This window comes from Myotis myotis, unplaced genomic scaffold (genome assembly GCF_014108235.1).
Source record: "Myotis myotis isolate mMyoMyo1 unplaced genomic scaffold, mMyoMyo1.p scaffold_m19_p_4, whole genome shotgun sequence".
Lineage (NCBI taxonomy): Eukaryota > Metazoa > Chordata > Mammalia > Chiroptera > Vespertilionidae > Myotis > Myotis myotis.
Window position 1 is genome coordinate 15002990 of NW_023416346.1, and position 26801 is coordinate 15029790.

The 26801-nt window shown below is 40.8% G+C and overlaps 1 protein-coding gene across 10 annotated transcripts in view; it reads right to left on the bottom strand.

The window, feature by feature from the left end:
* Positions 1-3499: 3499 nt before the first annotated feature.
* Positions 3500-26801, bottom strand: part of MTM1 (myotubularin 1) — a 103570-nt gene continuing 80268 nt past the window's right edge. For 7 of the 10 annotated variants that reach the window (XM_036304725.1, XM_036304720.1, XM_036304726.1 and 4 more), the window contains 6 exons: positions 22965-23150; positions 21048-21254; positions 19920-20012; positions 19225-19338; positions 13564-13740; positions 3500-5216 (listed from right to left, as the gene is read on the bottom strand). In XM_036304725.1, coding sequence (XP_036160618.1) covers positions 5049-5216; positions 13564-13740; positions 19225-19338; positions 19920-20012; positions 21048-21254; positions 22965-23150 — 945 coding nt within the window. In that variant the 3' untranslated portion in view covers positions 3500-5048. Of the gene's footprint in view, positions 5217-13149; positions 13356-13563; positions 13741-19224; positions 19339-19919; positions 20013-21047; positions 21255-22964; positions 23151-26801 lie in introns of those variants that run through there. The other 3 variants (XM_036304719.1, XM_036304723.1, XM_036304724.1) reach the window with 2 other exon arrangements.

Sequence of the window (26801 nt, forward strand, 5' to 3'; positions counted from 1 at the left end):
TCATTCATGCATTTCAGTAAATACCTATTATATTCCATGCACCCTGTTGGGCACTACAGCTAAGAATAAGACAGAAATGGTCCCTGCTTTCACACAGCTTATAGTGTAATGCGAAAGAAAAACATTCAACATGTAATTTCAACAAATTATGGCAAATGGAATGATAGGGGACATATAGAGTGCCAGGGGAGCTTAGGACAGTGGAACCAAAGACGGTATTGAGGGCAGGGCCATGGGGGAAGACTTCCATAATTGAGTGACATTTAGGCTGATAGAGTTCTATAGATATTTGTTGAATGAATGACAGCAAGAGGTGGGGCTATTCCTCCTTAGTTTCCTTTTCTCTCTTCATTGTAACATGGCCCCTTATCCTGGGATTTGGAACAAGCCATAGCACTTTCTTTCTCCTTAGTGGTGCTAGCTAAGGTCGGTGTCAAAGTCAGTTTCTCAAAACTGAGCTTGTGTGCCCAGCTGGTGTGGCTCAGTGGTTGAGCATTGACCCATGAACCAGGAGGTCACAGTTCCATTCCCAGTCAAGGGCACATGCCCGGGTTTCAGGCTTGATCACTAGTAGAGGGAGTGCAGGAGGCAGCCGATCAATGATTCTCTCTCATCATTGATGTTTCTATCTTTCTTTCTACCTTCCTCTCTGAAATCAATAAAAAATATATATGTTTAAAAAAAACCTGAATTTGTGCTTCCTTGTAGCTGTCTGAGCTAGAGTCCAGGCCAGTGACTTTTTTTGGGGGGGGTGGGGGGGTGGGGGTGGGGCTTTTAACATACTGTTTTTGGCTTCTGCCCCATGAAATAGCTCTCATATATGTCCCCGAGGGATCTCCTACTGTTCAAATTAAACAGACATTTTTCACTAGCTCTCTCAGGCTAAGCACTTGCTCACTCTTTCTATTACCTCTCATAGTACAACTGTTTGCTTCTACATTTCTTGGACCTTCCTTCTTCTTCTCATTCCAGGTCTCCTTTTCCTCAATCTGCCCCTTAAAATCTGGAGTTGGGGCTCGTCACGTTTCTTCACTCATTTGCATGGGCACTATCATCCACTCCATGGTTTTATACCCAAATTTGTTTTTATCCCTGACTTACTTTGTGAGCTTCAGGTGTTTATCCTCAACCACATCTTGGATGCCTGCACTCTTACATTCAGTATGTCCCAAACTGTCTTCAGCACTGCCCCCATTTGCTCCTCCATTGATATCCCATTTCTGGAAATGATACCACTTGCCAACCAATTACCTTAACCAAAACCTCCTTATCATCTTTGACTTCTTTCTCACCTCTTCCTTCCAACCACTCACCAACTCCTAATTACTATTTTTCAATCTACATCTTTATTCATCTGTACTCCAGGCTGTCTTCCACATCTAGTCATCTAGTCTGGTCTTGAACTGGCCTGTCCCATTTTATCACCCTGCTATGCACCCTCCCGAATGGCTGCCAGAGTGACTCTTATTTTTTCCTATCCCTCATGCCCACAACCCTCCAATGGCTCCTAGGGTACAGAGAAGAAAATATAAGTTCTTTAACATGGCCCCTCTGGAGCTCCATGACTGGTTCCTGCCTACCTCTCAGTCATGTTTCGACCTCCAGAACTGTAGAATACTAAATGTGTTTTAATAAATCACCACTAAGTTTGTGATGATTTCTTACAGCAGAAACAGAAAACTAATATACAAAGCAAATGCCATCTTGTGCCATAAATATTGTATGTGCATACGTGATTAAAATGCATTTCTGAGGTTTGTTTTTGGGGTGTAAGAACCTTCCAGAATGTGCAGCCCATACCCTTGCTGAATAGGTGGACACTGAGGCCCCTCCCAGGCCTCACACTTTCCATCCAAGAAGTAGTTCAGAGCCCAGACAGGAATCTAGGTCTCCACACGTCTCAACCAGGGCTCCTTCTAATGCATTTAAAACTCTTGAAATGAGGTGAACAACTTTCTTTTATAATTTATGTGGAATGCACTGTGAAAAACAATTTTAGAAGCACATACGTATTAAACACTGTAAATGAATAAGTCATGTTCTTGAGAGCTACTAGAAAAATTAACTGTTAGGCCTTCACAGTCATGTGAACCTTCAGCTATCCTACGTGAATACATTATTGCCTTTGCTTTTAAAGGACAAATAATTGAAAATAAGGAATAAACCATATCCAAATCTAAGCCTCATAAGGAAATGAGAATACTTTGTTTTGCTGAGTATACCAATAGATGTTGGTATTTCAGCATCGTGCATTTAGTGATTTTGTGAACCTAAAAAATTCAACTGCAATCTACAACCATGTAAGTTTTTTCTGCAAGTGTGCTAATCCATGTTCTTGTTGGTGGACTGCATGCTGTATACAGTAATTTCCTTTGGGTATCCTCTGCTTTTGCTTTATGGTCACCAATAGCTATGTTCATGAAATTTCAGTCATAGGTATGTAGACTCTAATAAAATTCCTGTATTTTAAGAATGTTCACTTTATATAGTCCTGTTTTTGCCTAATGCCCCAAATGCCACAAGAGCTGTCTGGATGACTAATACCACAAACATGCATTCTGTAGAGAGGGCTGCAGGTAATGAGATACTAGTCAGCTTATTATGAAACTTCTGAGTATTATTCCTTCCAGAAAAGCATAAGGTTAAACTTTGTTTTATCAAAAATAGACCAAAAACTGCTTTGACTATATTAAGAAGAAACTGTTATATTATCAAAAGTATATATGGTTCCAAATTATTTGGAGGGCTGTCCCAAAAAGAGAGATTGTTCTATTTCATTCCAGAAGGCAGAACTAAGGTAGTGGGAAGTTGAGAGAGGGAGAATTCAGTTTAATCCATGTATACATTTTTTTGATGCTGTGGGACTTCTGGCATGTCAGTAACCCCTGGAGAAATGGCCTTCTCAGCTGATAAATAGGGATAATAGAATACCATGTAGTGCATGAGGTTGTAGTGAGGATTAAACATAGCAATGTTCAAGGAAGAACTTCATAAAACATTTCAAATACTCATAGTTTTAAAAAATACTTAATCTTTTAAGAGTCCTATTCAGATTTTAAAATAATGGTTAATTTTAGTTTCCTGCTATAATTATTTAGCATTCTTCAGATGCATATAGATAAACAATGTAATTTCCAATTGGCAGCACAGTTTGAAGAATTTTAAAAATTCTCACCTAAAGAGACATCTGGTATGTCTTATTTCAATCAATGCTATACTCTCCCTTAATATCAATGGCTTTTTTCTCCATCCTGGGTTCTGAAGTCTTGTGGTATGAACTCCACCACGTTTGTGGAAACTGTCCTTGCTTTAAAAAAGACAATTGTGACTAATAAAATCTTCATTGTTAATGCACTTAATGTCCAGTATTGTTGGGATTTGGGGAGAGCCCTACAAGGTTGCTAGTAAGACAAAGAGCATGTGAAGTCGAGCCAGGAAAAGAAGATGACACATGCACACTTAAGACAAATATACAGTTACATCCCAGAAAACAGAATGCTATGTTGAGTTAATATATTTATTACAGCAGGTCTGTAGTCATCATTGCCATGAAAAATGTTTCATGAAATTTCACAAAATCCTTTAAGCTATTAGTATTTAGCTTTTTTTTTCTTTTTATGGAGTGACACTGTTAATTTATGAAATATTTACAGCGTTTACAAAAAGCAAGAGAATGTCTAATAAAATTTCTTATACATACAAAATTTATACATTATACTACTGTTTTTGAGATGTCTTATTTGATAGATCAATTAAACTATGACATAAAATAATTTACAAAGATATATTTAATCTCTCTTATTCATTGAAAACATAACCATATTAGCTATAAATAGTCCTTTACAGATCATTGTAAAACACATTAATTGCTTTCACTCTAGCTTTAACTTTTACAAATATACTTACTAAATGAATTAGTTCAGATATCAAATAGAACTGCATTTGAAATTTCACTTAATACTACAGAAAAAAAACAAACACAAAAACCTGAAAAAGCAAACTGCCAGGTATTCAAGTAAAAATTTGTAGAATCAGTTTTTATGCACGCTTGAGAGGAGGGGCACCCAACATCATTTGAATAGAAATCAATAAACACAATACTTTCAAGAATACGCTCAACAAATGTACATCTGCAGCTTTTATTTTTTTAAAAAAATGATGCTTTAGCAATAGCTCAAACATCCAAGATGGTCAACCCTACGCTTTGGCAGATAAGCTGGTTTGACTAGAGCAACATTTGCGAAAACATTCACCTCAGCAGCATATGACACCCGACATCCTTGCACAGTGCTATCTAAGTGGTTTCCCACAACCTGAAAAGGGGTCAGAATTTTAGGCAAGCTCAAGGAAAAACTTAGAAAATAGAACTGGCAAAGTTTAAAAAAATCAAATCATATTAAACTGGGCCCCATCAGTTTTTTTTAAATATAAAAATATGCTTCTCTTGAAAATTAGGGGAAAACACCTCATATTCCAAAATTTAATCTACACAGCTAGTTCTCCTTAAGTCACCACTTATGATGGTATAAAATTTGGCAATTATTGAAATACCTTGCTTTTGGATAATGCCTCAGAAGCTGAGCTCAATTTGGTTTTGGCAGTAACACACCTTTCACATCTGCATTCGTTTTAGATAATATGAAGCAATGCTTTTAAGCAACCTGAGGAAAATCCATTTCACAAAACGTTTATCCCCTTTAGTTTAAAATAATGTTGTTGCAATTAAGCCCATAAATTACATATTGTATACACAGCACTTCTAAAGAGGCAAATTAAATTTAAGCTTTATTGTTTTCAAAAACTTTTTTTGAAAGGTATCAGAATTTTTCCAAAACCCCATCTGGGCTCCTTTCTTCTGACTGCCGTGTAGACACTGTAGTTTTCTTGTAATATGTAATCTAGAAGGCACATATTCAAGAGTAAAATTATGTTAGTTCAAGTTCTACATGGAGGCAAATATTTTAATCTACTTTGTACAGAGGCCCCAAATGAAAGTCAACTATTTCCTTTATTCAGAGCTCAAACTCAGCATTGGGCAAGGCTCCCTCTCAGAAGTGCGTTTGCACGTGGGGCAGCATCTGTGAAGGGCTGGAAGGTGAAGTCGAGGGATCAGAAAGCTTGGCAGAGTTGGCGAGCTGCAACTCCTCCAGCCGCTTTATGTATTCGTCGCGCAATGCCAGGAGCTCCATGTAACGCTGCTCCACTGGATTTGGCTGCTGGAGAGAAGCACGAGCCTGAGTTACTGCTTTGTGCCCACCACGTCACAAAATTTCACCTGCTCCACACACATCTGCTATAGGTCCTGCTTTTTGAATAAGCCTCTGAGGTTCAACATTTATGCATACTTTCCTTCCATACGGCTTAATTTAAAAATACAGAAAAGTATCAAGAATAATAAAATGCCACCAAGAAATAACTATGTACACATTTCCTCCCACACGCGTCACCATCTTTTTGAAGTTTTCAACCAAGACATAGCTCCTATGTCCTGTGCTGTCCGTCCCCAGGCCTTTTTGCTCCCAGAGGCAACAACTCTTGTCAAGTTGGTAGGTAGAGAATTGTGACACATTTCCTACAAGTGAGTATCCAGAAACAAAATACACTATTCTTTTCTATTTTTTTTGAAAATTCACAACAAAGGTGGTATTCTGTAGTTAGTTATCAATTGACATTTTGACCTGACATTGTATTTCTGAATTGATCCTTGCATTCCACTGAATGAATGAACTAGTTTATCTATCCATTCCCACATGAATGGGTAGCTGGCAATTTTCAGTGCTCCCCACTACTACATGCAATGCTCTACTATCCTTGGACACATCTCTTTGTGCACATGTGCAAATGTTTCTTGAAGGAATTTAACCAGGTATGGAACTGCTGGAGAGGATGGAAGGTATGGTCTCTCTAACTTCACTAGATGCTGCCAAATTGTTCTCTGAGGTGATGATACAAACTTAGGCGCCGCTAGTGAGTTTGGTAGTTCCTGTTGCTCCATATCCTCACTAGAACTTGGGAATAGAAGAGTGTTTGTTTGTCAATTTGAAGAGAGTAACATGGTAGTTTTCTATTGCATTGCTCTGCTCTATTACATTTTTTCACGTGCTATTGCTTATAGTAATAAACGAACGACTGAGAGCAGCAGCTCTGACACCCACTGGCCTTGCTGTGAATCTTGGGTCTACCTCTTACCAGCTGTGTGACTTAACCTTCTGGGATCCTCCACTTCCCATCTGTCAAGAGGGAATAAAAACGACATGGACCTCACAGGGTTGTTGTGAGAGTGAAGGCAGTCAATATAGTCTGCTTTGCTACAACACCAAAAACTTTGATTGATAAACAGTGCATTGCCCTAACCGGTGTGGCTCAGTGGATAGAGCATCGGCCTGTGGGCTGAAGGGTCCCGGGTTCAATTCCGGTCAAGGGCATGTACCTTGGTTGTGGGCACATCCCCAGTGGGAGGTGTGCAGGAGGCAGCTGATCGATGTTTCTCTCTCATCGATGTTTCTAACTCTATCCCTCTCCCTTCCTCTCTGTAAAAAATAAAATATATATTTAAAAAAAAACAGTGCATTGATGTCTGTATAAAGTGCTGGAACAGGATGATTCTCTCCTGCACGTTAATTTTTAAAACTTTTTAACTAAGATATAAATTACACATTAATGTGCACAAATCTTAAAATGTTCAGCTCAACGAATGTTTACATATGTTGGCAATAATATAATCACCACTCAGGCCAACGTATACAATAGAACAGCCCTCAGAAGACACCCTTGCCATAACATTAATGTTTTGAAGTGACCCAGGGCAAGCTTCTGGAAAGCTGAACAATATATGAAGACATTAAGAACAGTGCTGACAGTCTACAGACGTGCCTTCCTTTAGTACTAATGGATTCCAGAGCTGTCCTGCTTTTCAATGATATCTACCAAAGCTATCTGCCAACAAGGAAGCCATGAAGATGAGACACTAATAAAGAAAGGCTACACCTTGGATTAGACTGTCAATGCTGAGGGAAATGGTGTGGATTAGAAGCAGATGCCCTCCAGGACCTGCATCTCAGAGGAGGGAGCATGAAGCCTAGGGTTTAAGATCATGTATTTATTAGTTTCCTGTGGTTGCTGTAACAAATTAACACAAACTTGGTGGCTTAAAGCAGAAACTTATTTTCTCACAGTTCTGCAGAGCAGAAACCTGAAATCAGGGTGTGTTCCCTCTGGAGGATCTAGGGGACAATCCTTCCTTGCCTTTTCCAGTTCTGGTGGTTCTAGGCTTCCTTGGCTTATAGCAGCATCATTCTAATCACTCCTGTTTTCACATGGTGTTCTCCTGTACAGTGGGGCCTTGACTTATGAGTTTCCCAACTAACGAGATTTTCGAAATACGAGCCGTCTCTCAGCCGATTTTTTGCTTTGAGTTGTGAGCTAAAATTCGGGTTAGGAGCCAGCTTCAGATACCCCACCGCTAGTTGGTGCAGCGAACGACACAGTGAATGCCACAACATCAGCCCAGCATCACGTGTCTCACTCGTTCACTTTAAGATTTGACATACGAGTAATTTGAGTTATGAGCTCCGTCACGGAACGAATTAAACTCCTAAGTCAAGGCCCCACTGTATATACATCTATGGCTCAAATCTTTCTCTGCTCTCCCTTCTAAGGATACCTGTCATTGTATGTAGGGCCTACTCTAAATTCATGAGGATCTCATCTTGAGATCCTTAACTCAATTAAACCTGTAAAGACCCTTTGTCCAAATAAGGTCATATTCCCAGGTTCTGAGTGGACATATGTTTTGGGGGTCACTATTCACCCCACTAGAGACTGCCAAGGAGTGATCAATGGAAGCCAAGTGCAAATGCAGCAGACATGTAACTGTGCCCACATTTCTAATGCAATTGTTGCTTTCATTAGAGCTTTGGTTATAAAAGTCCATGGATTTGGACCTAATCCTATTCTTCTTTTAAGCCGTGTTCTTTTTCCTGTGACTGCAGAATGTGAGATTTCTCAGAAATGCATATATGATATTAGAATAGAAATTAGAGGCCCAGTGCATGAATTTGTGCACCAGTTGGGTCCCTCGGCCTGGCCTGCAGGATTGGGCTGAAACCGGCTCTCTGACAACCCCCGAGGGGTCCCGGATTGCAAGAGGGCACAGGCCAGGCTGAAGGATCCCACCGGTGCATGATTGGAACTGGGGTCGGACGCAGGAAGTTGGCCAGCCAGGAAGGGACTGCAGGAGGGCTCCAGGGCATGTCTGGCCTGTCTTGATCAGCAGAACCCCAGCAGCAAGCTAACCTACCAGTCAGAGTGTCTGCCTCCTGGTGGTCAGTGCATTTCATAGCAACTAGTTGACGGGTTGACTGTCTGCTCCCTGGTGGTCAGTGTACATCATAACCGAGCAGTTGAGCAACCTTAGCATATCATCAGCATATTATGCTTTGATTGATTGAACAGATGACCGGACACTTAGCATATTAGGCCTTTATTATATAGGATGTTTGGTAGAGTAAGGGCTGTGCAGTGCCTGTTAATATCCTTTTTTTCTCTTTATTCATTACACCGAGGTCCAGACACTGTTCTAGATGCTCAGGATACATTTGTTTTTTATGATGTTTCTCTCCCAGCAGAGGGAGACAGATAAACAACAAATAACAATGATCCTGTGACTTACATAGAACATCCAAAGGTGATGAATACTGTGGGAAAGAAGTAGGGCAGGGTAAGAGGGATGGAGAACAGGGGGATGCCAGGTACCCTATAGACAGTGTGGTCTGGGGAACTTCACTGAAGTGGCTCCTGGGGGGGAGGGTTAAGGGAGAACAGGGAAGGATGTAGATGGATATGGGAGGACAAGCAAGGAGCCCAGTTTGGCTGAAGCAGAGTGTGTGAGAGTTGTTGGTGAGGAGGTGAGGGGGTTCGAGAAGGAAGGGGTAAGGCAGGGGTCATATAAGGCCTCAGAGGTCACCATAAGGATGTTAGCTTTGACTTGGGGTGAGATAAGCAGCTACCTGGATGGTTTTGAGTAGAAAGGTGGTGGGACCTGGTGTATATTTTACAAGGACCACTTTGGCTGCTGCATTGAGAACAGAATAGAAGCAAGCAAGGGTAGAAATCAGGGAGTCCTGGCCAAGGGCATGGTAGGAACTGGTGAGAAGTGCTCAGAGGCCATACAGATTTTGAAGGCTGGGCCCAGCAGGCTCTCCTGACAGACTGGATGTGGAGTATGAGAGAGAAAGGTATCAAAATGACTAAGGTCTCCGGCCAGAGTGACTAGGATGGAGTTGCTGAGAACTGAAAGGGGAAGATGGAAAAAGGAGCATGTTTGGGGGAACATTAGGAGTTCTGGTTTAGACATATTAAGTGTGATTTGCTAGGGCAGCACCATTTACCATCCAGTCCATTTTTTTCCCTATGCATTATGATACTACCTTCTTACCCTATCAAGTCTCCATTTCCATGTGTTCTGTTTCTGGTTGCTATTCTGTTTCAAATAAGTCTGATACATAGCAGGATAAGCTCTTCCTTGATAATCTCCTTCAAAATTACCTTGGCTATTTTTAAAACTTCCCTGTTTCATATGACTATTATGACTATCAGTTTGTTATTGTACCAGTAAGGACAGTTAGACAAGAAAAAGAAATCAGAGTAAAAAAAATCATTTTTGCTGATGACAAGGTTGTGTAATTACAAAACTTGAGAGAGCAGATGGAAAAAACTATTAGAAATAAAAAGATAATTCAGTTTTATAATTGGAACAAAATATATAGAAGTCATTAGCCTACAGGCAAACACAAATCATTTAGAAGATATAAATAGAAGTGTCCAATTGTGATAGCATACCAAAAGACAAAATAATGAAAAATGAAATTTAAACTCAAGTGACTTTAAATACTACATCTCAACTTTTTACTTGGGAAATGAATTATGAAGTAAAGAGTGTGCCAGCTCAGCATAGAAGAGAAGATAGGCAATCAGCTAGGCATGGAAGTATTTTAGGCTTCAAATGATGTTTATATTAATATTCCTTTTCACTTTTCTATCAGAAATGACTTACACACCCCACAGGTCAGCCTATTAATATCTGGCTGTTCTTGTTCTCATCCTTGAGTTACCACATGCAAAATGTGAACTTGCCCAGTGCAATCCTAGTAGATAGCTACATGAGGTGCAGTGGTTCCCCAAATATAATATGAGGTTTACCAGCAGCTGAAGGATCCCATTTAGGTTTATAATGTGACTAATTTATACTTCTGCTTTCGACATGAGTAATTTCCTTATATTAAATAAAAGTACCAAATTTGCTTATTGATATCTTGTCAAATGTAAGCACTAGTTTTTCCATCAACTCTGCTGAGTTTTTATGTGGTAGCAAGGGTTGGTGGCTTTTGCTTTTAAAAGCACACTAACCCTGCCTTCTTCTAGGCCAGTGGTCGGCAAACTCATTAGTCAACAGAGTCAAATATCAACAGTACAATGATTGAAATTTCTTTTGAGAGCCAAATTTTTTAAACTTAAACTATATAGGTAGGTACACTGTTATTAACTTAATTAGGGTACTCCTAAGGCTTAGGAAGAGCCACACTCAAGGGGCCAAAGAGCCGCATGTGGCTCGCGAACCAAACAGTTCATTATAGGGAGGAGCTATATATGTTTTTGGTTCTGAAAGTACTGAGAGCATACTGTAGTGCTGTGAACACTATAGGTACCCAGGAATCATTTTATTTTTATTTTTTAAATATATTTTTATTGATTTCAGAGAGGAAGGGAGATAGAGAGACAGAAACATCAATGATGAGAGAGAATCATTGATCAGCTGCCTTCTGCATGCCTCACACTAGGGATCAAGTCTGCAACCTGGCATGTGCCCTGACCAGGAATCAAACCATGACTTCCTGGTTCATAGGTTGACACTCAACCACTGAGCTGTGATGACTGGGCCAGGAATCATTTTATACCAACTGGGCCACACTACTGAATAACAAATTAACTTTTAAATGGTGAAGTATATTCTTTTAGGTTTATATTATACTAGAGGCCTATATAGGGGGGAGGTCCCTCAACCTGGCCTGCACCCTCTCCCAATCCGGGACCTCTCAGGGGATGTCTGACAGTTGGACATGCCTCTTGCAATATGGGAACACTGGCTCTTAACCGCTCGCCTGCCTGATCACCCCAATTACTCACCTGCCTGCCTGATTACCCCTAACCACTCTGCCTGACTGCATGATCGCCCCTAATTGCTCACCTGCCTGCCTGATCACCCCTAACCGCCTCTGCCTCGGCCCCCGCTGCCGCGGCTTCATCCAGAAGGACGTCCAGAATGATGTCCAGCAGGTCGTTTGGATGTCTGGTCTAATTAGCATATTATGCTTTTTTTTATGCTTTTATTATTATAGATAATTTTAAAAGTCCTATATGATCAAATTTTAATCTGTTTCTGTATGATATAATGTTCTACATAAAATCATTGGCTTATGTTCCTGGGTGCTCCCACCAGCCTGGGAGCTCCTTGTGTACTTGTATGAAACCACCTCTTCTTACTCTCTGTGTCCCCCCGTGTGCTTGATGCATGGGAACACTCAATATTTGGGGGATGAAAATACAAAGTGTCAAAGCACAGAAAGATATGTGTGGAAAAATCTATATTGAAAGGATAAGTTATTTTCTTTTTTGAGTAAATTTCACAGATTATAATATAGTCCAATTACTGTCTCAGAACAAAACAAAACCTCTACCAAGGAATGCTCAGTGCTATCTAGCCCAGTTCTATTTTGCTAAGCTCTTTGAGAACAAGGGAATAGATACATTACAGCAAGTTATTCGACTGATGCCCCTTCCAACTTCCCTTGTCACACTATTATTATTACCATTACATATTCAGAAATGAATTGCTCGAAATTCCTTGAATTTCAAGAATTTATTTAAGTACAAATGGGTGAGGGAAGATTATATAATCTATACAGAAATTGCCAACATTTTCTAATTACCATTGGTTGAAAAAAAAAGCCACAATAAACACAGAAAAGGCTTAATGTATAGGACAAACAGTGCTCATCTATATAATCTTTTTTAATTAGAAAAGGGACATGTCCTCTGTAACAGCAATTAAAATCCTGGAAAAAGTCCCATTTCCTCTTTACTTGATATTCCACTCAATAGAGCTACTGCTAAATACATGTCCTAAACATGCTTCTCAAATCCCAAACTAAACAAGTGAATGTTCTCCAGCCCTGGAATCTGTCACTTTCCAAAAGATTACACATTTCAACCATTACTAAATTGCAAGAGCCTTTCATGCATGCAGCAGAGACCTTGCAATGAGAGTGCCTGCTTGAACCAGGCATTTCCCCAATGAGGAGAGAGAGCACAGAATGGCGTGCAGCCAGCTGCCTGAGTGGAATAAACAATCTCAGAGACAGACTGCAGCACTGGGTCCCTGCTGTTGCCCAACGATTTCTAGCAGGATTAAAGCTGGCACTTACGCAAGACTGGCCTGTGAGAACAGGTAGTCAACCATCCAAACCGCAGGAAAATGTGCAAACCTTTACAAAGAGCAATCACAAATACTGAATATTTATAGCACTTAGAACAAATCACTAAATGGTGGTACTTCTGAGCTTTTACAAACAGGCTGTATTTTCCTTCTGATTTCTGTTGAAGTCGGGGTGGGAAAATGGAAAGCCTGAGTGTGTCTTTAATAAAATGTGGCATGTTTTCCATTAAAAACCATTGTTTTCACTTTTGAATGATAAATGGCCAATTGAGTGTACTATCCATTGACAGAGCAATTATCTTTATTTTAGAAATAAAGACCCTCAGGAAAAAGCACTCTGATGTTAGTTGACCTAGTACATACTCCTGAACCAGAGAGTAGGAAATGTTTTCTTTCCTATGATGTATAAAAATTTCCAGTGATTAAAGGAAATCTTTGACTATCAAAACTCAGAAAATTTTGCCCTGGCTGGGTAGGTCAGTGGATTAGAGTATTGTCCCGATATGCCAAGGTTGCAGGATTGATCCCTGGTCAAGGCACATACAAGAATCAACCAGTTAATGCATAAATAAGTGGAACAACAAATTGATATTTCTTTCTCTCTCTCTCTCTCTCTCTCTCTCTCTCTCTCTCTCTCTCTCTCTCTCTCCCCCAATAAAAAATAAAATTTAAAAAACCTCAGAAATTTTCCAGAGCTTTAAATCAGTTTACATTTCAGTGAAAAAAATTATTCCCATTGACAAAAGAATGTAAGTTTAACCCCAGTCCAAATAAATGGTTTAGTAAGGAACGGATCCTTCCCTAAATTCTCCAGAGAAAGTGTGGCCCAGTGATACCGATTTCAGATTTCTGGCCTCCAGAACTAGAAGAGAATAAATGTGTTGTTTTAAGCCAAAAAATAAAATAAAAATAAAAACAATTTTTAATAAAAGTTGTGTTTAAAAGCAAGTGTGACTTATTAACCTGATAATTTCTCCTCATAATATTAAAAACAAACACAAAGTAACATTATCAAAGTCCAGAAGTAATCAATTGACATAACTATCTTTTAACAATGTCGGTTCATTTACCTGTTGTTTGATTCTGGGGTTCCATCTAATGTAGTAATTCACCCAAAGTTCCAAATGACGCATACTGGCAACTGGATATAAAACTCGATTGATTTCTTTAGTATAGAAGGGATTTTTGAATGTGTCTTTATTACTGTTTATCAGCGACCATAAAGAAACTGTTCTTTCTGTAACTTTCTATAGAAAAAGAGAAAGTAGAAAGCCTAAGTAAAACACACACAAGCACACAAAACATTTTACAGCCTGTGGCAATACAGCTGAGCACCAACTAGAATCACACATTTACATTATCCCCATAATAGCTCAAAAAGCCTCATGGGCCAGTGAGTGCTCCAAAGCCACTTACTGATATTTGCATAGATAATGGCCTAGCTTGAGAGCAACTATTTCTGCCAGAAGATAAAGGTGCAGGATGCTATCATATTAAATGCAATTCACTGACCTAAGAAGACTATTACTGGCTAGGTAAAACATTTATGAACAGATGGGCAGTATGCTTTTTTTTTTTTTTAATTAAACAGAAAGAAAAATACTCTAAGAACCCACTGACTTTTTTCATTTCTGTATTTGTTAGAACTATGAAATCTTAACCTGTATCCACTTGACAGTAGGCATCTAGATATAAAGTTATTTTAATCAATGACACAAATGTTTAGTTTACATCATGCTAACATTAGGATATTTGGAAAAAACCTGGGTAACTGACTTCACTGAATCTTCACTTTTTAGTCTGGTGTCCATCATCTCATACAGATATTCACATTTTCATTGTATTTTTATTATAGATTTTGACCATAAACCAACGAAAAACCAAAGCTTGGGAAAAATGCAAGCATTAAAATTACCGAAGGCAGAATTTAAAACTCTTACTATTAATCATTCAATAAGAAAGAACCAATAAGCTACAACTGGAAGCTAAAAAGAACAGCTTGAAATAAGAGACTGAAGAAATTTCTTTAACATACATACTAAATTAATGTGAATGATAATAATGCAGTGTAATTTGGCCTTCATTGGAATCCACCTAAAACTTTATCTGTACGTTTCTGATAACACATGCATGTTGCATTGTATTTATTTGCATGCTTGTTTTTGTTTTTAGACATGCACATACATAGCTTAAAAAGCCAAATCATTCAACAAGTTTTGTTATGAAAACACAAAAAAGTAGCCTATTGCCCCTCTTCCTAGAAGCAACAGAGTTTGATTTTTAAAATCAATTGATTTAATTATTTGGTATTTACCTCCAAATCTCTAAATATCATGCTTTTCTTGCTACCTATTGGCTATCCAGTTATAGGCATTAATTATAATACTGACACACTGAGAATGTCTCCCCTCTATATTTCCACATGCATATACTTTACATCCTGCCTCATACTCCCAATATATAGCCAGCTTTGATCACATTGATGTTTAGTGTTTAGATTCCTATGACAAAGCAAGTGCTGTTGCTAAGTAAGCCACATAGTCACTTATTCTGTGATTTCTTTTCCTGCCATTTTTTTTTGTTTTCCCTCTATTTAACAACTGTCTATTCTGTTTGTTTACTTTTCTTGGCAGTCATCATTAATTCAACCCCAAGTTTTTCCTCCAGTCTCAAACTTCTGCCAAGACGCTGCACACCTGGAGCCTCATTTCATCTTCAGAGGAAAGCGGCACTGGGTGCCCCTACACCTTGTATCCAACTGTCATCTTGGATCTCTTCTGTTTTGCCCTGAGGGTCCTTTCTTGACTCTGTCTGTACTAGAGCTCCTGCTTCCTGAATTCCATGCAGTCTTCTTTCTTATTTGCATGGAGCACATATCCCAGTAACTTCCAGATAAAGGGTGTAGTACAGAAGGTAAATCTTTCTTGTTGCCATGCATTTCTAGGAATATCTTTGGTCTACTTTCAGATTTGGTTAACAGTTTGCTGGCTACAGAATTCTAGGTTGAAACCATTCTCTCTTAAATTTCTGAAAGCTGCCCTGGCCAGTGTGGCTCAGTTGGTTGGACATCCTACCGTGCACCAAAAGGTTGCTGGTTTGATTCCTGGTTGGGGCACATGCCTGGGTTGTGGGCTCAATCTCCAGTATGGGGCATGCAGGAGGCAGCCAATCAATGTTCCACTCTCTCATCAATGTTTCTCTTTTTCCCTCTCCCTTTAAAAATCAATAAAAATATTAAAACAAACAAAAAACATTCTGAAGGCAATGCGCCACAGACTGCTAGCTTCTAATACTGCTGTTGAAGAATTCAGTCTTCCTGATTTCTGTTTGTTTTGCAAATAACCTATTTTTTTTTCTCTTTGGAAGCTTATCCTTTCTTTTCTTTAGTCCCCGGTGTTCTGAAACTTCATAAAGATGTGCCTTATTTCAGGTCTATTTTTGTCCACTCTGCTTGGGCACTTAGCAAGCTTCTCAATGTGGAAGCCCATGTATTTCAATTCTGGGAAATATTTTCAAGTTATTTCAGTAATTTCCTGCTCTCTGCTTTCGATATTTTCTCTTTGTAGAAGTCCTATTATTTGGATATTGGAACTCCAGGACTGATCTTCTAGTTTTCTTGTGTCCATTTTCTACCTTTCTCTGCATTCTATTTTCTGGGAGATTTCAACTTAATCTTCCAACTCTTCTGAGTTTTTAATTTCTGTTGATAGTATGTTTTTATTTCAAGTTCTTTTCTGATGTCTAAATGTCCTTTTCCAAATAATATAATATCCTGTTATTATTTCATGGAGATATATATATATATATATATATATATATATATCCCAGTGCACGAAATTTGTGCACTGGGGAGGGAGTGTCCCTCAGCCCAGCCTGAACCCTATCCAATCCAGGACCCCTTGGATTGATGCTTAACTGCTCCCCTGCCAGCCCGAATGCCCCCAACTGCCTTCCTCTGCGGCCCGATCGACCCCAACTGCTCTCCCCTGAAGGCCTGGTTGCCCAAACTGCCCTCCCCTGCCAGCCCAGTGGCCCCTAACTGCCCTCCCTTGCAGGCCTGGTCCCCCCCAACTGCCCTCCCCTGTAGGCCTGGTCGCCCTCAACTGCCCTCCCCTGGCGGCCATCTTGTGATGAAGTGGGGGGCAGCCATCTCATGGTGGCCATCTTATGATGACGTGGGGACAGCCATCTTGTGATGCGAGGGCATTAGGGTCAATTTGCATATTACCTCTTTAATATATATATATATATAACATATATATCTATATACGTTTTTTTTCTTTTTCTCGGGATAGTAAATGCTAGCTTCCTGTCTATGTTTCCCCTTTCCTTACATTGTAGGTAGCTATTTTCTCCACGCTGCTTTCTCTCTGTCTCTTGGTTGTCTGCTATTATGTAAGAGTAGAGGAAAGAAGAGTTGACTAGAATCTCTGAGATCATGAGGCTCGTTAACTTGAGCTTCAATGTGAGGAACCCTAGGTGTTGTTATCTCTTCATGGGCTAGTCAAGTTTCCACAGAGATTCTTTTTTAAAAAAATATATTTCTTTATTGATTTCAGAGAGGAAGAGAGAAGGAGAGAGATAGAAATATCATCAATGATAAGAGAGAATCATTGATCGACTGCCTCCTGCACAACCCCCCACTGAGGATCGAGCTGCAACCTGGGCGTGTGCCCTTGGCCAGAATCGAATCTGGGACCCTTCAGTCTGCAGGCTGACGCTCTATCCACTGAGCCAAGCCAGCTAGGGCAGATCTTTTTTTTTTTTTTAAATTGAGGTGGAGTTCACATACCATAAAAGTCACCATTTGAAAGTTAACAAATGAGTGGCTTTTAGTACATTCACAATGTTGTGCAAACATCACTTCTATCAAGTTCCAAGGTATTTTCATCATCCTAAATGGAAACTCTATACCAGGGGTCCTCAAACTATGGCCCGTGGGACACATGCAAATACAAATATTGTATTTGTTCCCGTTTTGTTTTTTTACTTCAAAATAAGATATATGCAGTGTGCATAGGAATTTGTTCATAGTTTTTTTTAAACTATAGTCCGGCCCTCCAACGGTCTGAGGGACAGTGAACTGGCCCCCTGTTTAAAAAGTTTGAAGACCCCTGCTCTATACCCATTAACCAGTCATTTCCCCCATTCTCCCCTCCCTCCAGCCCCTATCAACTACAGATGTACTTTCTGTCTCTATGAATGTATTATTCTGGATATTTCATATAAACAGAATCATATAACATGTGGCCTTTTTATGTCTGGCTTCTTTAACTCGGCATAACGTTGTCAAGGTTCATCCATGTTGTAGCATGGATCCAAATTTCATTCCCATTTTGGGCTTAATAAGATTCCATTGTGCCCTAGCTGGTATGGCTCAGTGGATAGAGCGCCAGCCTGAGGACTGAAGGGTCCCAGGTTCGATTCCAGTCAAGGGCACATGCCTGGGTTGCGGGCTCAATCCCCAGTAGGGGGTGTGTAGGAGGCAACCAATCAATGATTCTCTCTCATCATTGATGTTTCTATCTCTCTCTCCCTTTCCCTTCCTCTCTGAAATCAATAAAAATGTATTAAAAAAATTCCATTGTGGACATGGACAACAGGGGGATGGGAGCATGAGTGTGCGGGGCAGGGATGGGGGGTGGGGGGGGAGGTTGGGGGTTAATGGGGGGGATGAGGACACATTTGTAATACCTTAATAATAAAAAAAATTCCATTGTGTGTTTATTTATTCATTAGCTGATGGATATTAGGGTTGTTGCCACCTTTTAGCTATTATTAGTTGTGCTACTATGAACATTTGTGTACAAGTTTTTGTTTCAACCCCTATTTTCATTTCTCTTAGGTATATACCTAGGAATGGAATTGCTAGGTCATATGCAAATTCTATATTTAGTTTTCTGAGGGCCCACCAGACTGTTTTCCACAGTTGCTGCACCATTTTATACCTCCACCAGCAATGTCAATCTTTCCAACAGAGAAACTTCTTTCATGCTCCCACCTGGAAAATAAGGATCTGCTGCCATAATGCTGGGAGTCAGTAGCAGAAGTGAGCTGGGGCTCTCACAAGTCAGCTCATCTCCATTCACATCACTGATGACTCTAGTCCTGGCCCAGAGACTCACTCATACCCTCTCACAAAGAAATCTCAGAGCCCTTAGCTCCACAGAGTGGTAGAGGGACCTGGGGAAGCTAACTGTTTATTCTAAACAGATCTTCAGGTTATCTTATTCTTCCTCCTGCAACCTACACACCTGGTACACCTTTGCCCCAGAACCCCTGAGTCATCTGGAGTTCCTGCAATGTAAAATGGGCAGTTCTTGACTTCCCTGATGTTGGTTTGAGATATGGTATTTTCAAACTAAGTTATTTACCACTTATCTAATAGCTTTTCAGCTTCCAAAAGTTTGCTACTATGTATCCTTTCTCATTTTTCTTGCTCTTGTGGGTTTATGCCTTTAAAAAAATTCCCTTTACTGATATTTTCATGGCTTTTTGGTAAGGAGACCTTGCATATCTATAAAGTTATTCCACTCCCTGAGGGCAAAGTCAATGTCTTACCCCTGTAGTAAATACCACATACTCAACAAACCCTGGTTGAACTGAAAACATCCAAGCTTGAGGTAAAAAATAAGAAACTTTGCACTTACTATAAACTAAGTTACCAAATTCTTTGTATTTCATGGCACACTAGACACATGTAACTACAAAGATTAGCATTTTTCACTCACCTGTCTTTCTCTAGCAGATTCACAGTTGTATAAGAAAGTACCAAACCGGCAACTATACAGATGATCCAAAATTGTCATCAAAAATCGTTCATTGAATTCAAAAGCTGTAGGGAACTAGACAAAAACAAGCAAGTAAACAAAGCATGAAAACTCGGATTGACCTTTTATAAAACTGAAAAGAGATTCATAAATTTTACTACACTTTGCTTTCCAGGAAGGGCAGCAGAGGCTGCAATCCGCATATGCCCATTCTCATTTATTGGTGATTTGCAGAGGACTGAAGAGTTTAAATAAGGGTCAAGTAAAGGAATAAAAAGGAAAACAAGCTGATTTTCTGGGTTCTCCTGAGTGTACAGAATATATCGGATGGTTTAATTATTTAAGGTATTATAAGTTATCAGATGGACGGAAAAGATAAATTGGTATTGTCAATTCCATTGTTCCTTCATTAGTAGAGTTAATACAATCAAATATTGAATTTTAAAACTTTATTATGAAAAATCCCAGACATATGAACAGTAGTGAGAATAAAAAAGGGAAATTCATGTATCTATTACCCAGCTTTAACAATTATTCGCACATAGCCAAACTGGTTGCAGCTCTTATTTCTGCTCTGTTTTATTTGGATGCAAATCCCATATATCAAAATATTTAAACATTAAATTGAATGTATTTTTATCCTATATATCCCTTACCTGTTTTGACATTTGCCATACACAATCAATAAACTGGAGAAAAATAGGAGATCGGTCAGCATCCGCGTGATTTTTATCACCATGACCTATTCTCTGAAATAAATTGGTGAAGATGATTTGATGAAGATTAATTTATAGGTACAAAACCAAGAAAGCACATAACTCACAAAATATGGCAATACAACTCAGCGATCTGCTTTCCAAATGCCAAGTCTCTCAGAGAGTTAATAGTATATTTTCCTTGGGAATATAGAAAATAGTATAAGATTTTGAGATAATGAAAATTAAGTATACAAACTTTCATAAAATAGCAATACAAATTGGCAAAGTATCATCATATGTGTTACAACTCTTTCATCCAATTGGAATTTTGTCCAAGTCCTGGGCAGCTGCAGGTAGACTGGATTGGATTATCCTGCAGAATATGTTACCTGTTGCTAAGGGGCCAGTCCTAAAATTTCAGGACTTAAAACCATACACAAAAGGGTGTGATTATTATAATTAAAAGTTAAGTTCTTTCTCTCTTAAAAGCAAGACAAAAACCTAACCATTTACTCATTTTCTAAACAATGATTCTTTTTACTTAAAAATGTTATTCACACTACTTATGAAATTTGGGTGAAAGATAAAAGGTTACATAGCAGTGTTTCTGAATATCATTTGGGGAGCTTGTTGAAAAATGCTTATTCAAAGGGTGTCTAGAAACAAGACCTGGTAATAGGAATTTTAATACCTTCTCTCGGTTTTAAAAATCGAGAGAAAAATAATGACAAAAGCCTTAACTGAAAGTGTAGTATTTCTATAAAATATATTTGACTCTAATAGCTATAATATTAGTTGAAAAAGAATTGTCATCCTATCTTCTTTCTTTTCTGCAATTTCAATTTAAACATTTCCATGCAGACTCTTTCTATTACTTTCAATTGAAACTTAATAGTGCAAATGGATAAACATGTCTCCTAAAGAGACTTTCTAGCCCAAGGCATCACCCATTTTCGAACCTGTAAATATTATTTATTACACTCCTCAGATTTTCTTTTTAAGAGTGAAGATATGATTTAACAACTAGTTTTTAAATGCCAAATGGCAGTGACCTGACATTAAAAAACAGCTTTATTGTTTACTTACAGATGCAAATTTATGTCCAAAACTTATCCATTCTTTTTGTACCAATATTTCAAACCCTTCGATGCTCCGATAGAAGCTGTCCAACATCAGCATGGCCAGGGACGTCAGCTGGGCAGTCCTGTCCCATCCATCACTACAGTGCACAAGCACAGAGCTCCTCCCTGAAGAAACTTTGTCTGCTACTTGAATGGCTCCTGTCAAAATAAGCTGGCAAAGAAACACATGCAAGTCAGTAGGTAGCTGCAAAGTATAGCTTCAATTTGAAATGATAGTTTTAACCCTAGAAAAAGTCCTGTTTTAAAATATTATTAATGTCTAGAAAGAGTCCTAAAAAATAGAAAATGAGGACTATGGGATCTGTGTTCTTCTTCTACAGAAACTGCATTCAAATGCAATTTGGTATTAAAACAAACAAACACACACAAATAGCCAAACTGCATTTCAAACTCCTAATCATATACGCAACTGTATTAGTTGGCTGGGACTGTCATAACAAAGTACCATGAACCGGGGGCTTAAACAACAGACATTATTATCTCCCAGAGGCTGGAATCTAAGATCAAGCTGTTGGCAGGGCCGTGTTCCCTCTGAAGGTTCCAGGGATAAGCTGTTCCAGGCCTGTCTCCTAGCTTCTGTTAGCTCCTTGGCTTGTGGCAGTTTAATTCCAATCTTCAGATGGTGTTCTCCCTGTGCATGTGTCTGTCCAAATCTCTGCTTTTCACAGGAACTTTGGTCTTACTGGATTCGGGGTCCATGCTAATCAATTATAACCACATCTTATCTAATCATATCTGCAATGACCCGAGTTCCAAATAAGGTCACACTCTAAGGTACTAGAGGTCAGGACTTCAACATATGAATTTTGGGGGGAACACAATTAAACTGATAACAATGATCATAGTAGAAAAATCAATGGCCTAATAGGTACAGTCTACACCTTAAAGGCCTGATGCAATGAAAGTCGCCTTTTAACATGTTAATAAACTTATTAACTTATTTTTTAATAAAGTCCATACTTTATTCAAATTTTCTTACTTTTTACCTAATGTCATTTTTGTAATCCAGGATGCCTCATTGCATTTAGCTATCACAAGTAATATTTTTGCAATTTATTTTTGAGGTTGATAAATTAAGAAAAAATGAAAGACAGGTGAGATAAAAATGCAATTCCTATTGAGTTGGAAAATAAAATTTCACTAGAAAACAATCTATCTTAATAATTCACCTAAAGTAGGCATGCAGGGTCAAATTTTTGTGATGTTTTGTATACCTGTGGACTTTGGTGACATAAATAATGTGTGAAGCAAGGTTTTACGATCAAGGAATCTAATTGATTGAATTTTATTATTGAAAGTTGAAACTTAACATGTATGAACAAAATCAATTAAAATATACTCTTTTCATGGAAAAAATTAAGTAGGCTTTTTGCTTGTTTATAATTAGAACTAAATGGCAGCTTCTAAAAGTGTTAGCTCCCTTAGATAGCTTCAAGTATTTTTACTTTTAAAAGAATGGAGGTTTTTGAAGTCTTTATGCAGAGAAAAGATTGAATATAATAAAGCACAAAGTTTATTCTTTAAAATTAGTCAATTTGATATTGGTTTCAATACAAACAATCTCTCTGTAGGCCCAAGGGTCATACTAAGTAGTGGTTAGATAATAAACTGGCTATTTTTAAATAAACCTAAGTGAAAGGCTCAACTACTTATTATTGATGAGATGGAAAATGACATCTCTAAAGATGCTAAAAATATTGGGGAGGTGATGTTGTGAAATCTTTACTTTAGGTAAGCAAATGATAAGGAAATACAAAACTGTCAAATGCAGAACTTCTTTCACTGTTCAATTCTTTTAAATATAAGGATTAAAAATTCTTGTTTCACTAAAAAATCACTAATTTTTTACAAATATACTTGCCTTGATATGTTCTAACCAATGAGTTGACTCCAAACTGGACAACCAGTGAGATTCTTCCACATTGGGATAAACAATGTCTTTGACTTTTTTTAAAGATTCCCGCATAACATGAATGTTATGAATGTCTAAGAAGAAAAGCTCGGTGTTATGATATGCATCATCACTTTCATATCCTCCTCCTGTTGCCTAAGAAACAAGACATACACATAGTCAGTTGTGTTTTCTATTTCTTTTTTTCTAATTTATTTTTTCAATTACAGTTTATATTCAATAATGTTTTATATTAGTTTCAAGTGAACAGCACAATGGTTAGATAATCATATACTTTACAAAGTGTTTCCTTCGATATTTCTAGTACCCACCTGGCACCATACATACTTATTACAATATTATTAACTATACTAGAGGCCCGGTGCACAAAAATTTGTGCACTTGGGGGGGAGGGGAGTCCCTCAGCCCGGCCTGTGCCCTCTCGCAGTCTGGGACCCCTCGGGAGATAATGACCTGCTGGCTTAGGCCTGCTCCAGGCTGGCCTAATCCCTAGGTGCAGCCCCTGGTCGGGCTCAGAGCACGGCCGATTGGGGAATTGGGGCGCCGCCCCCTGTCATGCACAGAGCAGGGCAGATTGGGAGGTTGCGATGCCACCCTCAGTCACGCTCAGAGTAGGGCTGATTGGGGGGTTGGGGCACCATCCCCTGTCACACTCAAGGCAGGGTCGATGGGGAGGTTGCGGCGCCACACCCTGTCACGCACAGAGCAGGGCCAATCAGGGGGTTGGGGCACTGCCCCCTGTCACTCACAGAGCAGGGCCCATCAGGGGGGTTGGGGCTCTGTACCCTGTCACGCACACAGCAGGGCCAATCAGGGGGTTGGGGCGCTGCCACGTGTCACGCACAGAGCAGGGCCCATCAGGGGGTTGGGGCACCACCACTCTCACACTCAGGGCAGGGCCGATGGGGAGGTTATGGCTCTACCCCGTCACACACAGAGCAGGGCCCGTGGGGGGTGGGGTTGGGGCACCGCACCCTGTCACACACAGAGCAGGGCTGATCAGGGGGTTGGGGCACTGCACTCTGTCACACACAGAGCCGCAGGGCGATCAGGGGGTTGGGGAGCTCCCCCCTATCAGGCACAGAGCAGGGCTAATCAGGGGGTTGGGGCACCTTCCCCTGTCACGAACAGAGCAGGGTGGATAGAGAGGTTGTGGCCCCGCCCCCTGTCACACACAGAGCCGCAGGGCAATCAGGGGGTTTGGGCGCTGCCCCCTGTCATGCTGATCCTGGTGCCAGGAGGCCTCTCGGCTCCACTGATCCCGGTGCTGGGAGGCATATTACCCTTTTACTATATAGGATAGAGGCCTGGTGCACGTGTGGGGGCCGGCTGGTTTGCCCTGAAGGGTGTCCTGGATCAGGGTGGGGGTCCCCACTGGGGATGCCTGGCCAGCCTGGGTGAGGGGATTGAAAGGGTGAGACCTCAACCTAGAGGCCCTGATGCCCAGCGCTCCCTGCGGTCGGTCCCGGCGTTCCCCGCGGCGGGCTCCCGCCAGCCCATCCTCGCCCGTCTCCCGGCACCGGTGCTGGGTTGGCCGCCCCCGGTCTAGTTTCCTGCCCGGGAAGGCTGACGGGCCGCGGAGAGGGGGCAGGCCCAGGGCTCTGGGGGAGCAGGGGTGGCCCGAGCCCCCTCCAGCAGGGGAACGGCAACCCCGGGCTCCTGGGTGCTGGGGAGCAGCCTGCGGCCTTCGGGGAAGGACGCCTATCAAGGGGCGAGGAGGCAGGCTGTCGGAGCCGGAGTTGCGGTGCGGGGCCAGGGAGCTCGGGAGGGAGGGAACAGGACAGTTCGCCGGAGGGCTGGTGCGCTTGGCTCCCACCCGCACTTGAGCTAGGAGGCCCTGCATGGCCCTGCGGACGGGGGGACGGTGGGGACCGCCCAGGCTGCAGCCGCCCAGAGCCGCTGGCCCATCCCGGGACGGCCTCCTTTCCCACACGAGCGGAGACCTGCAGACGCACAGCCCCCGCCCTTCCCCGCGTTCTCAATGGAGGGGCGAGGACTGTGCCCTCCATCTTGCCCTGGGTCCTCCATTTTTGGGCAGAACCATGTGCTCGGTGGGGCTTCTTCCCGGAGGCCCAGGCCTCTGCTGGCCACGCCCAGGATTTCTCTGGACTAACCAATGATAATCAAGGGAAGTGCACGCCATCAATATGACTACATCCTGTGTAATGAGACACCGACTCGTGTCTGGCCAATCGGCAGGGCCCACAGTCCCCTCTCTTGCCCTTACTCCACCCCCCTATAAAACCCCTCATCCCATCAGGCTTCACTCTCTCGGCCACTTGGCTTGCCGTTGTGTCGGTGAGTGTGGTGGATGGGGAGCTCGAGCTAGCTTGAAATAAAGGACTCTTTTCTTTTGCATCGGACTGGCTGGCTCCCTGGTGGGCTCTTGGGAACCTTGAAATCTGGGCATAACAGGGATGATCGCTGTTTGCAGCTGGTCACACACCCTTCAGGGTGGGGGTCCCCACTGGGGTGCTTGGCCAGTCTGGGTGAGGGGCTGAGGGCTGTTTTCAGGCTGGGGGTGACTGAAGCTCCCAACCGCTCCTTTTTTTCTTTTTTTTTTTTTATTCTGGGCCAGCTTTAGCTTTGAGGCTTGGCTCCAGCTCTTAGGCCTCCGCTGCTGAAAGTAGGTTTCTGGCCTTTGCTTACAATGTTATGATCCTGCTGGCTGAAGCCCGGTGGACTTTTGTTTAGCTTCTATCTTTGTTACATAGTTGCTTAGAGTTACAGCTCAGAGGCCTGCAGCGGCAGGCGGGGCGGGGAACGTTGGAGTCCTCCATCACCGAAGCAAGCAAGCCTCATGTTAGTTTCAAGCTGCCTGGCTGCCGGCCGCCATCTTGGCTGGCAGTTAATTTGCATATTGCTCTGATTAGCCAATGGGAAGGGTAGCGGTTGTACGCTAATTACCATGTTTCTCTTTTATTAGATAGGAGGATTCCCTACATTATACTTTACATCCCTGTGACTCTATTGTAACTATCAATTTGTGCTTCTTAATCCCTTCACCTTTTTCACACAATCCCTACACCCTCTCTTCCCTCTGGCAACCATCAGTTTGTCCTCTGTGTCTATTAGTCTGTTTCAATTTTGTTTATTTTGTTCTTTAGATTCCACATATAAGTGAAATCATATTATATCTGTCTTTCTCTGACTGACTTACATCAGTTAGCATAATACTCTCTCTATGCCCATCCATGCTGTCGCCAATGGTAAAATTTCATTCTATTTTTATGGCCGAGTAATATTCCACTGTATATATGTACCACAATATTTTTATCCACTCATCTATTGATGGGCAGTTGGGTTACTTCCATATCTTAGTGATTGTAAACAATGCTCAATGAACACTGGAGTGCACATATTCTTTCAAATTAATGTTTTGGGTTTCTTCAGATATATATCCAGAAGTACAATCACTGGGTCATGAGGCAGTTCCATTTTTAATATTTTGGGGACCCTCCATACCGCTTTCCACAGTGTCTGCATTCTCACCAACAGTGCATGAGGGTTCCCTTTTTTCCACATCCTTGCCAACACTTGTTTGTTAATTTATTGATGATAACCATGTTGACAGGTGTGAGGTGACATCACATTGTGATTTTAATTTGCATTTCTCTGATGATTAGTGATGTTGAGCATTTTTTCATGTCTATTGGCCTCTTTGGAGAAGTGTCTATTTAGGTCCTCTGCCCATTTTAAAATAGGATTGTTTTTTTGGTGTTGAGTTGTATGAGTTTTTAAAAAAATAAATTTTGGATATTAATTCCTTATCAGAGTATATCTTTG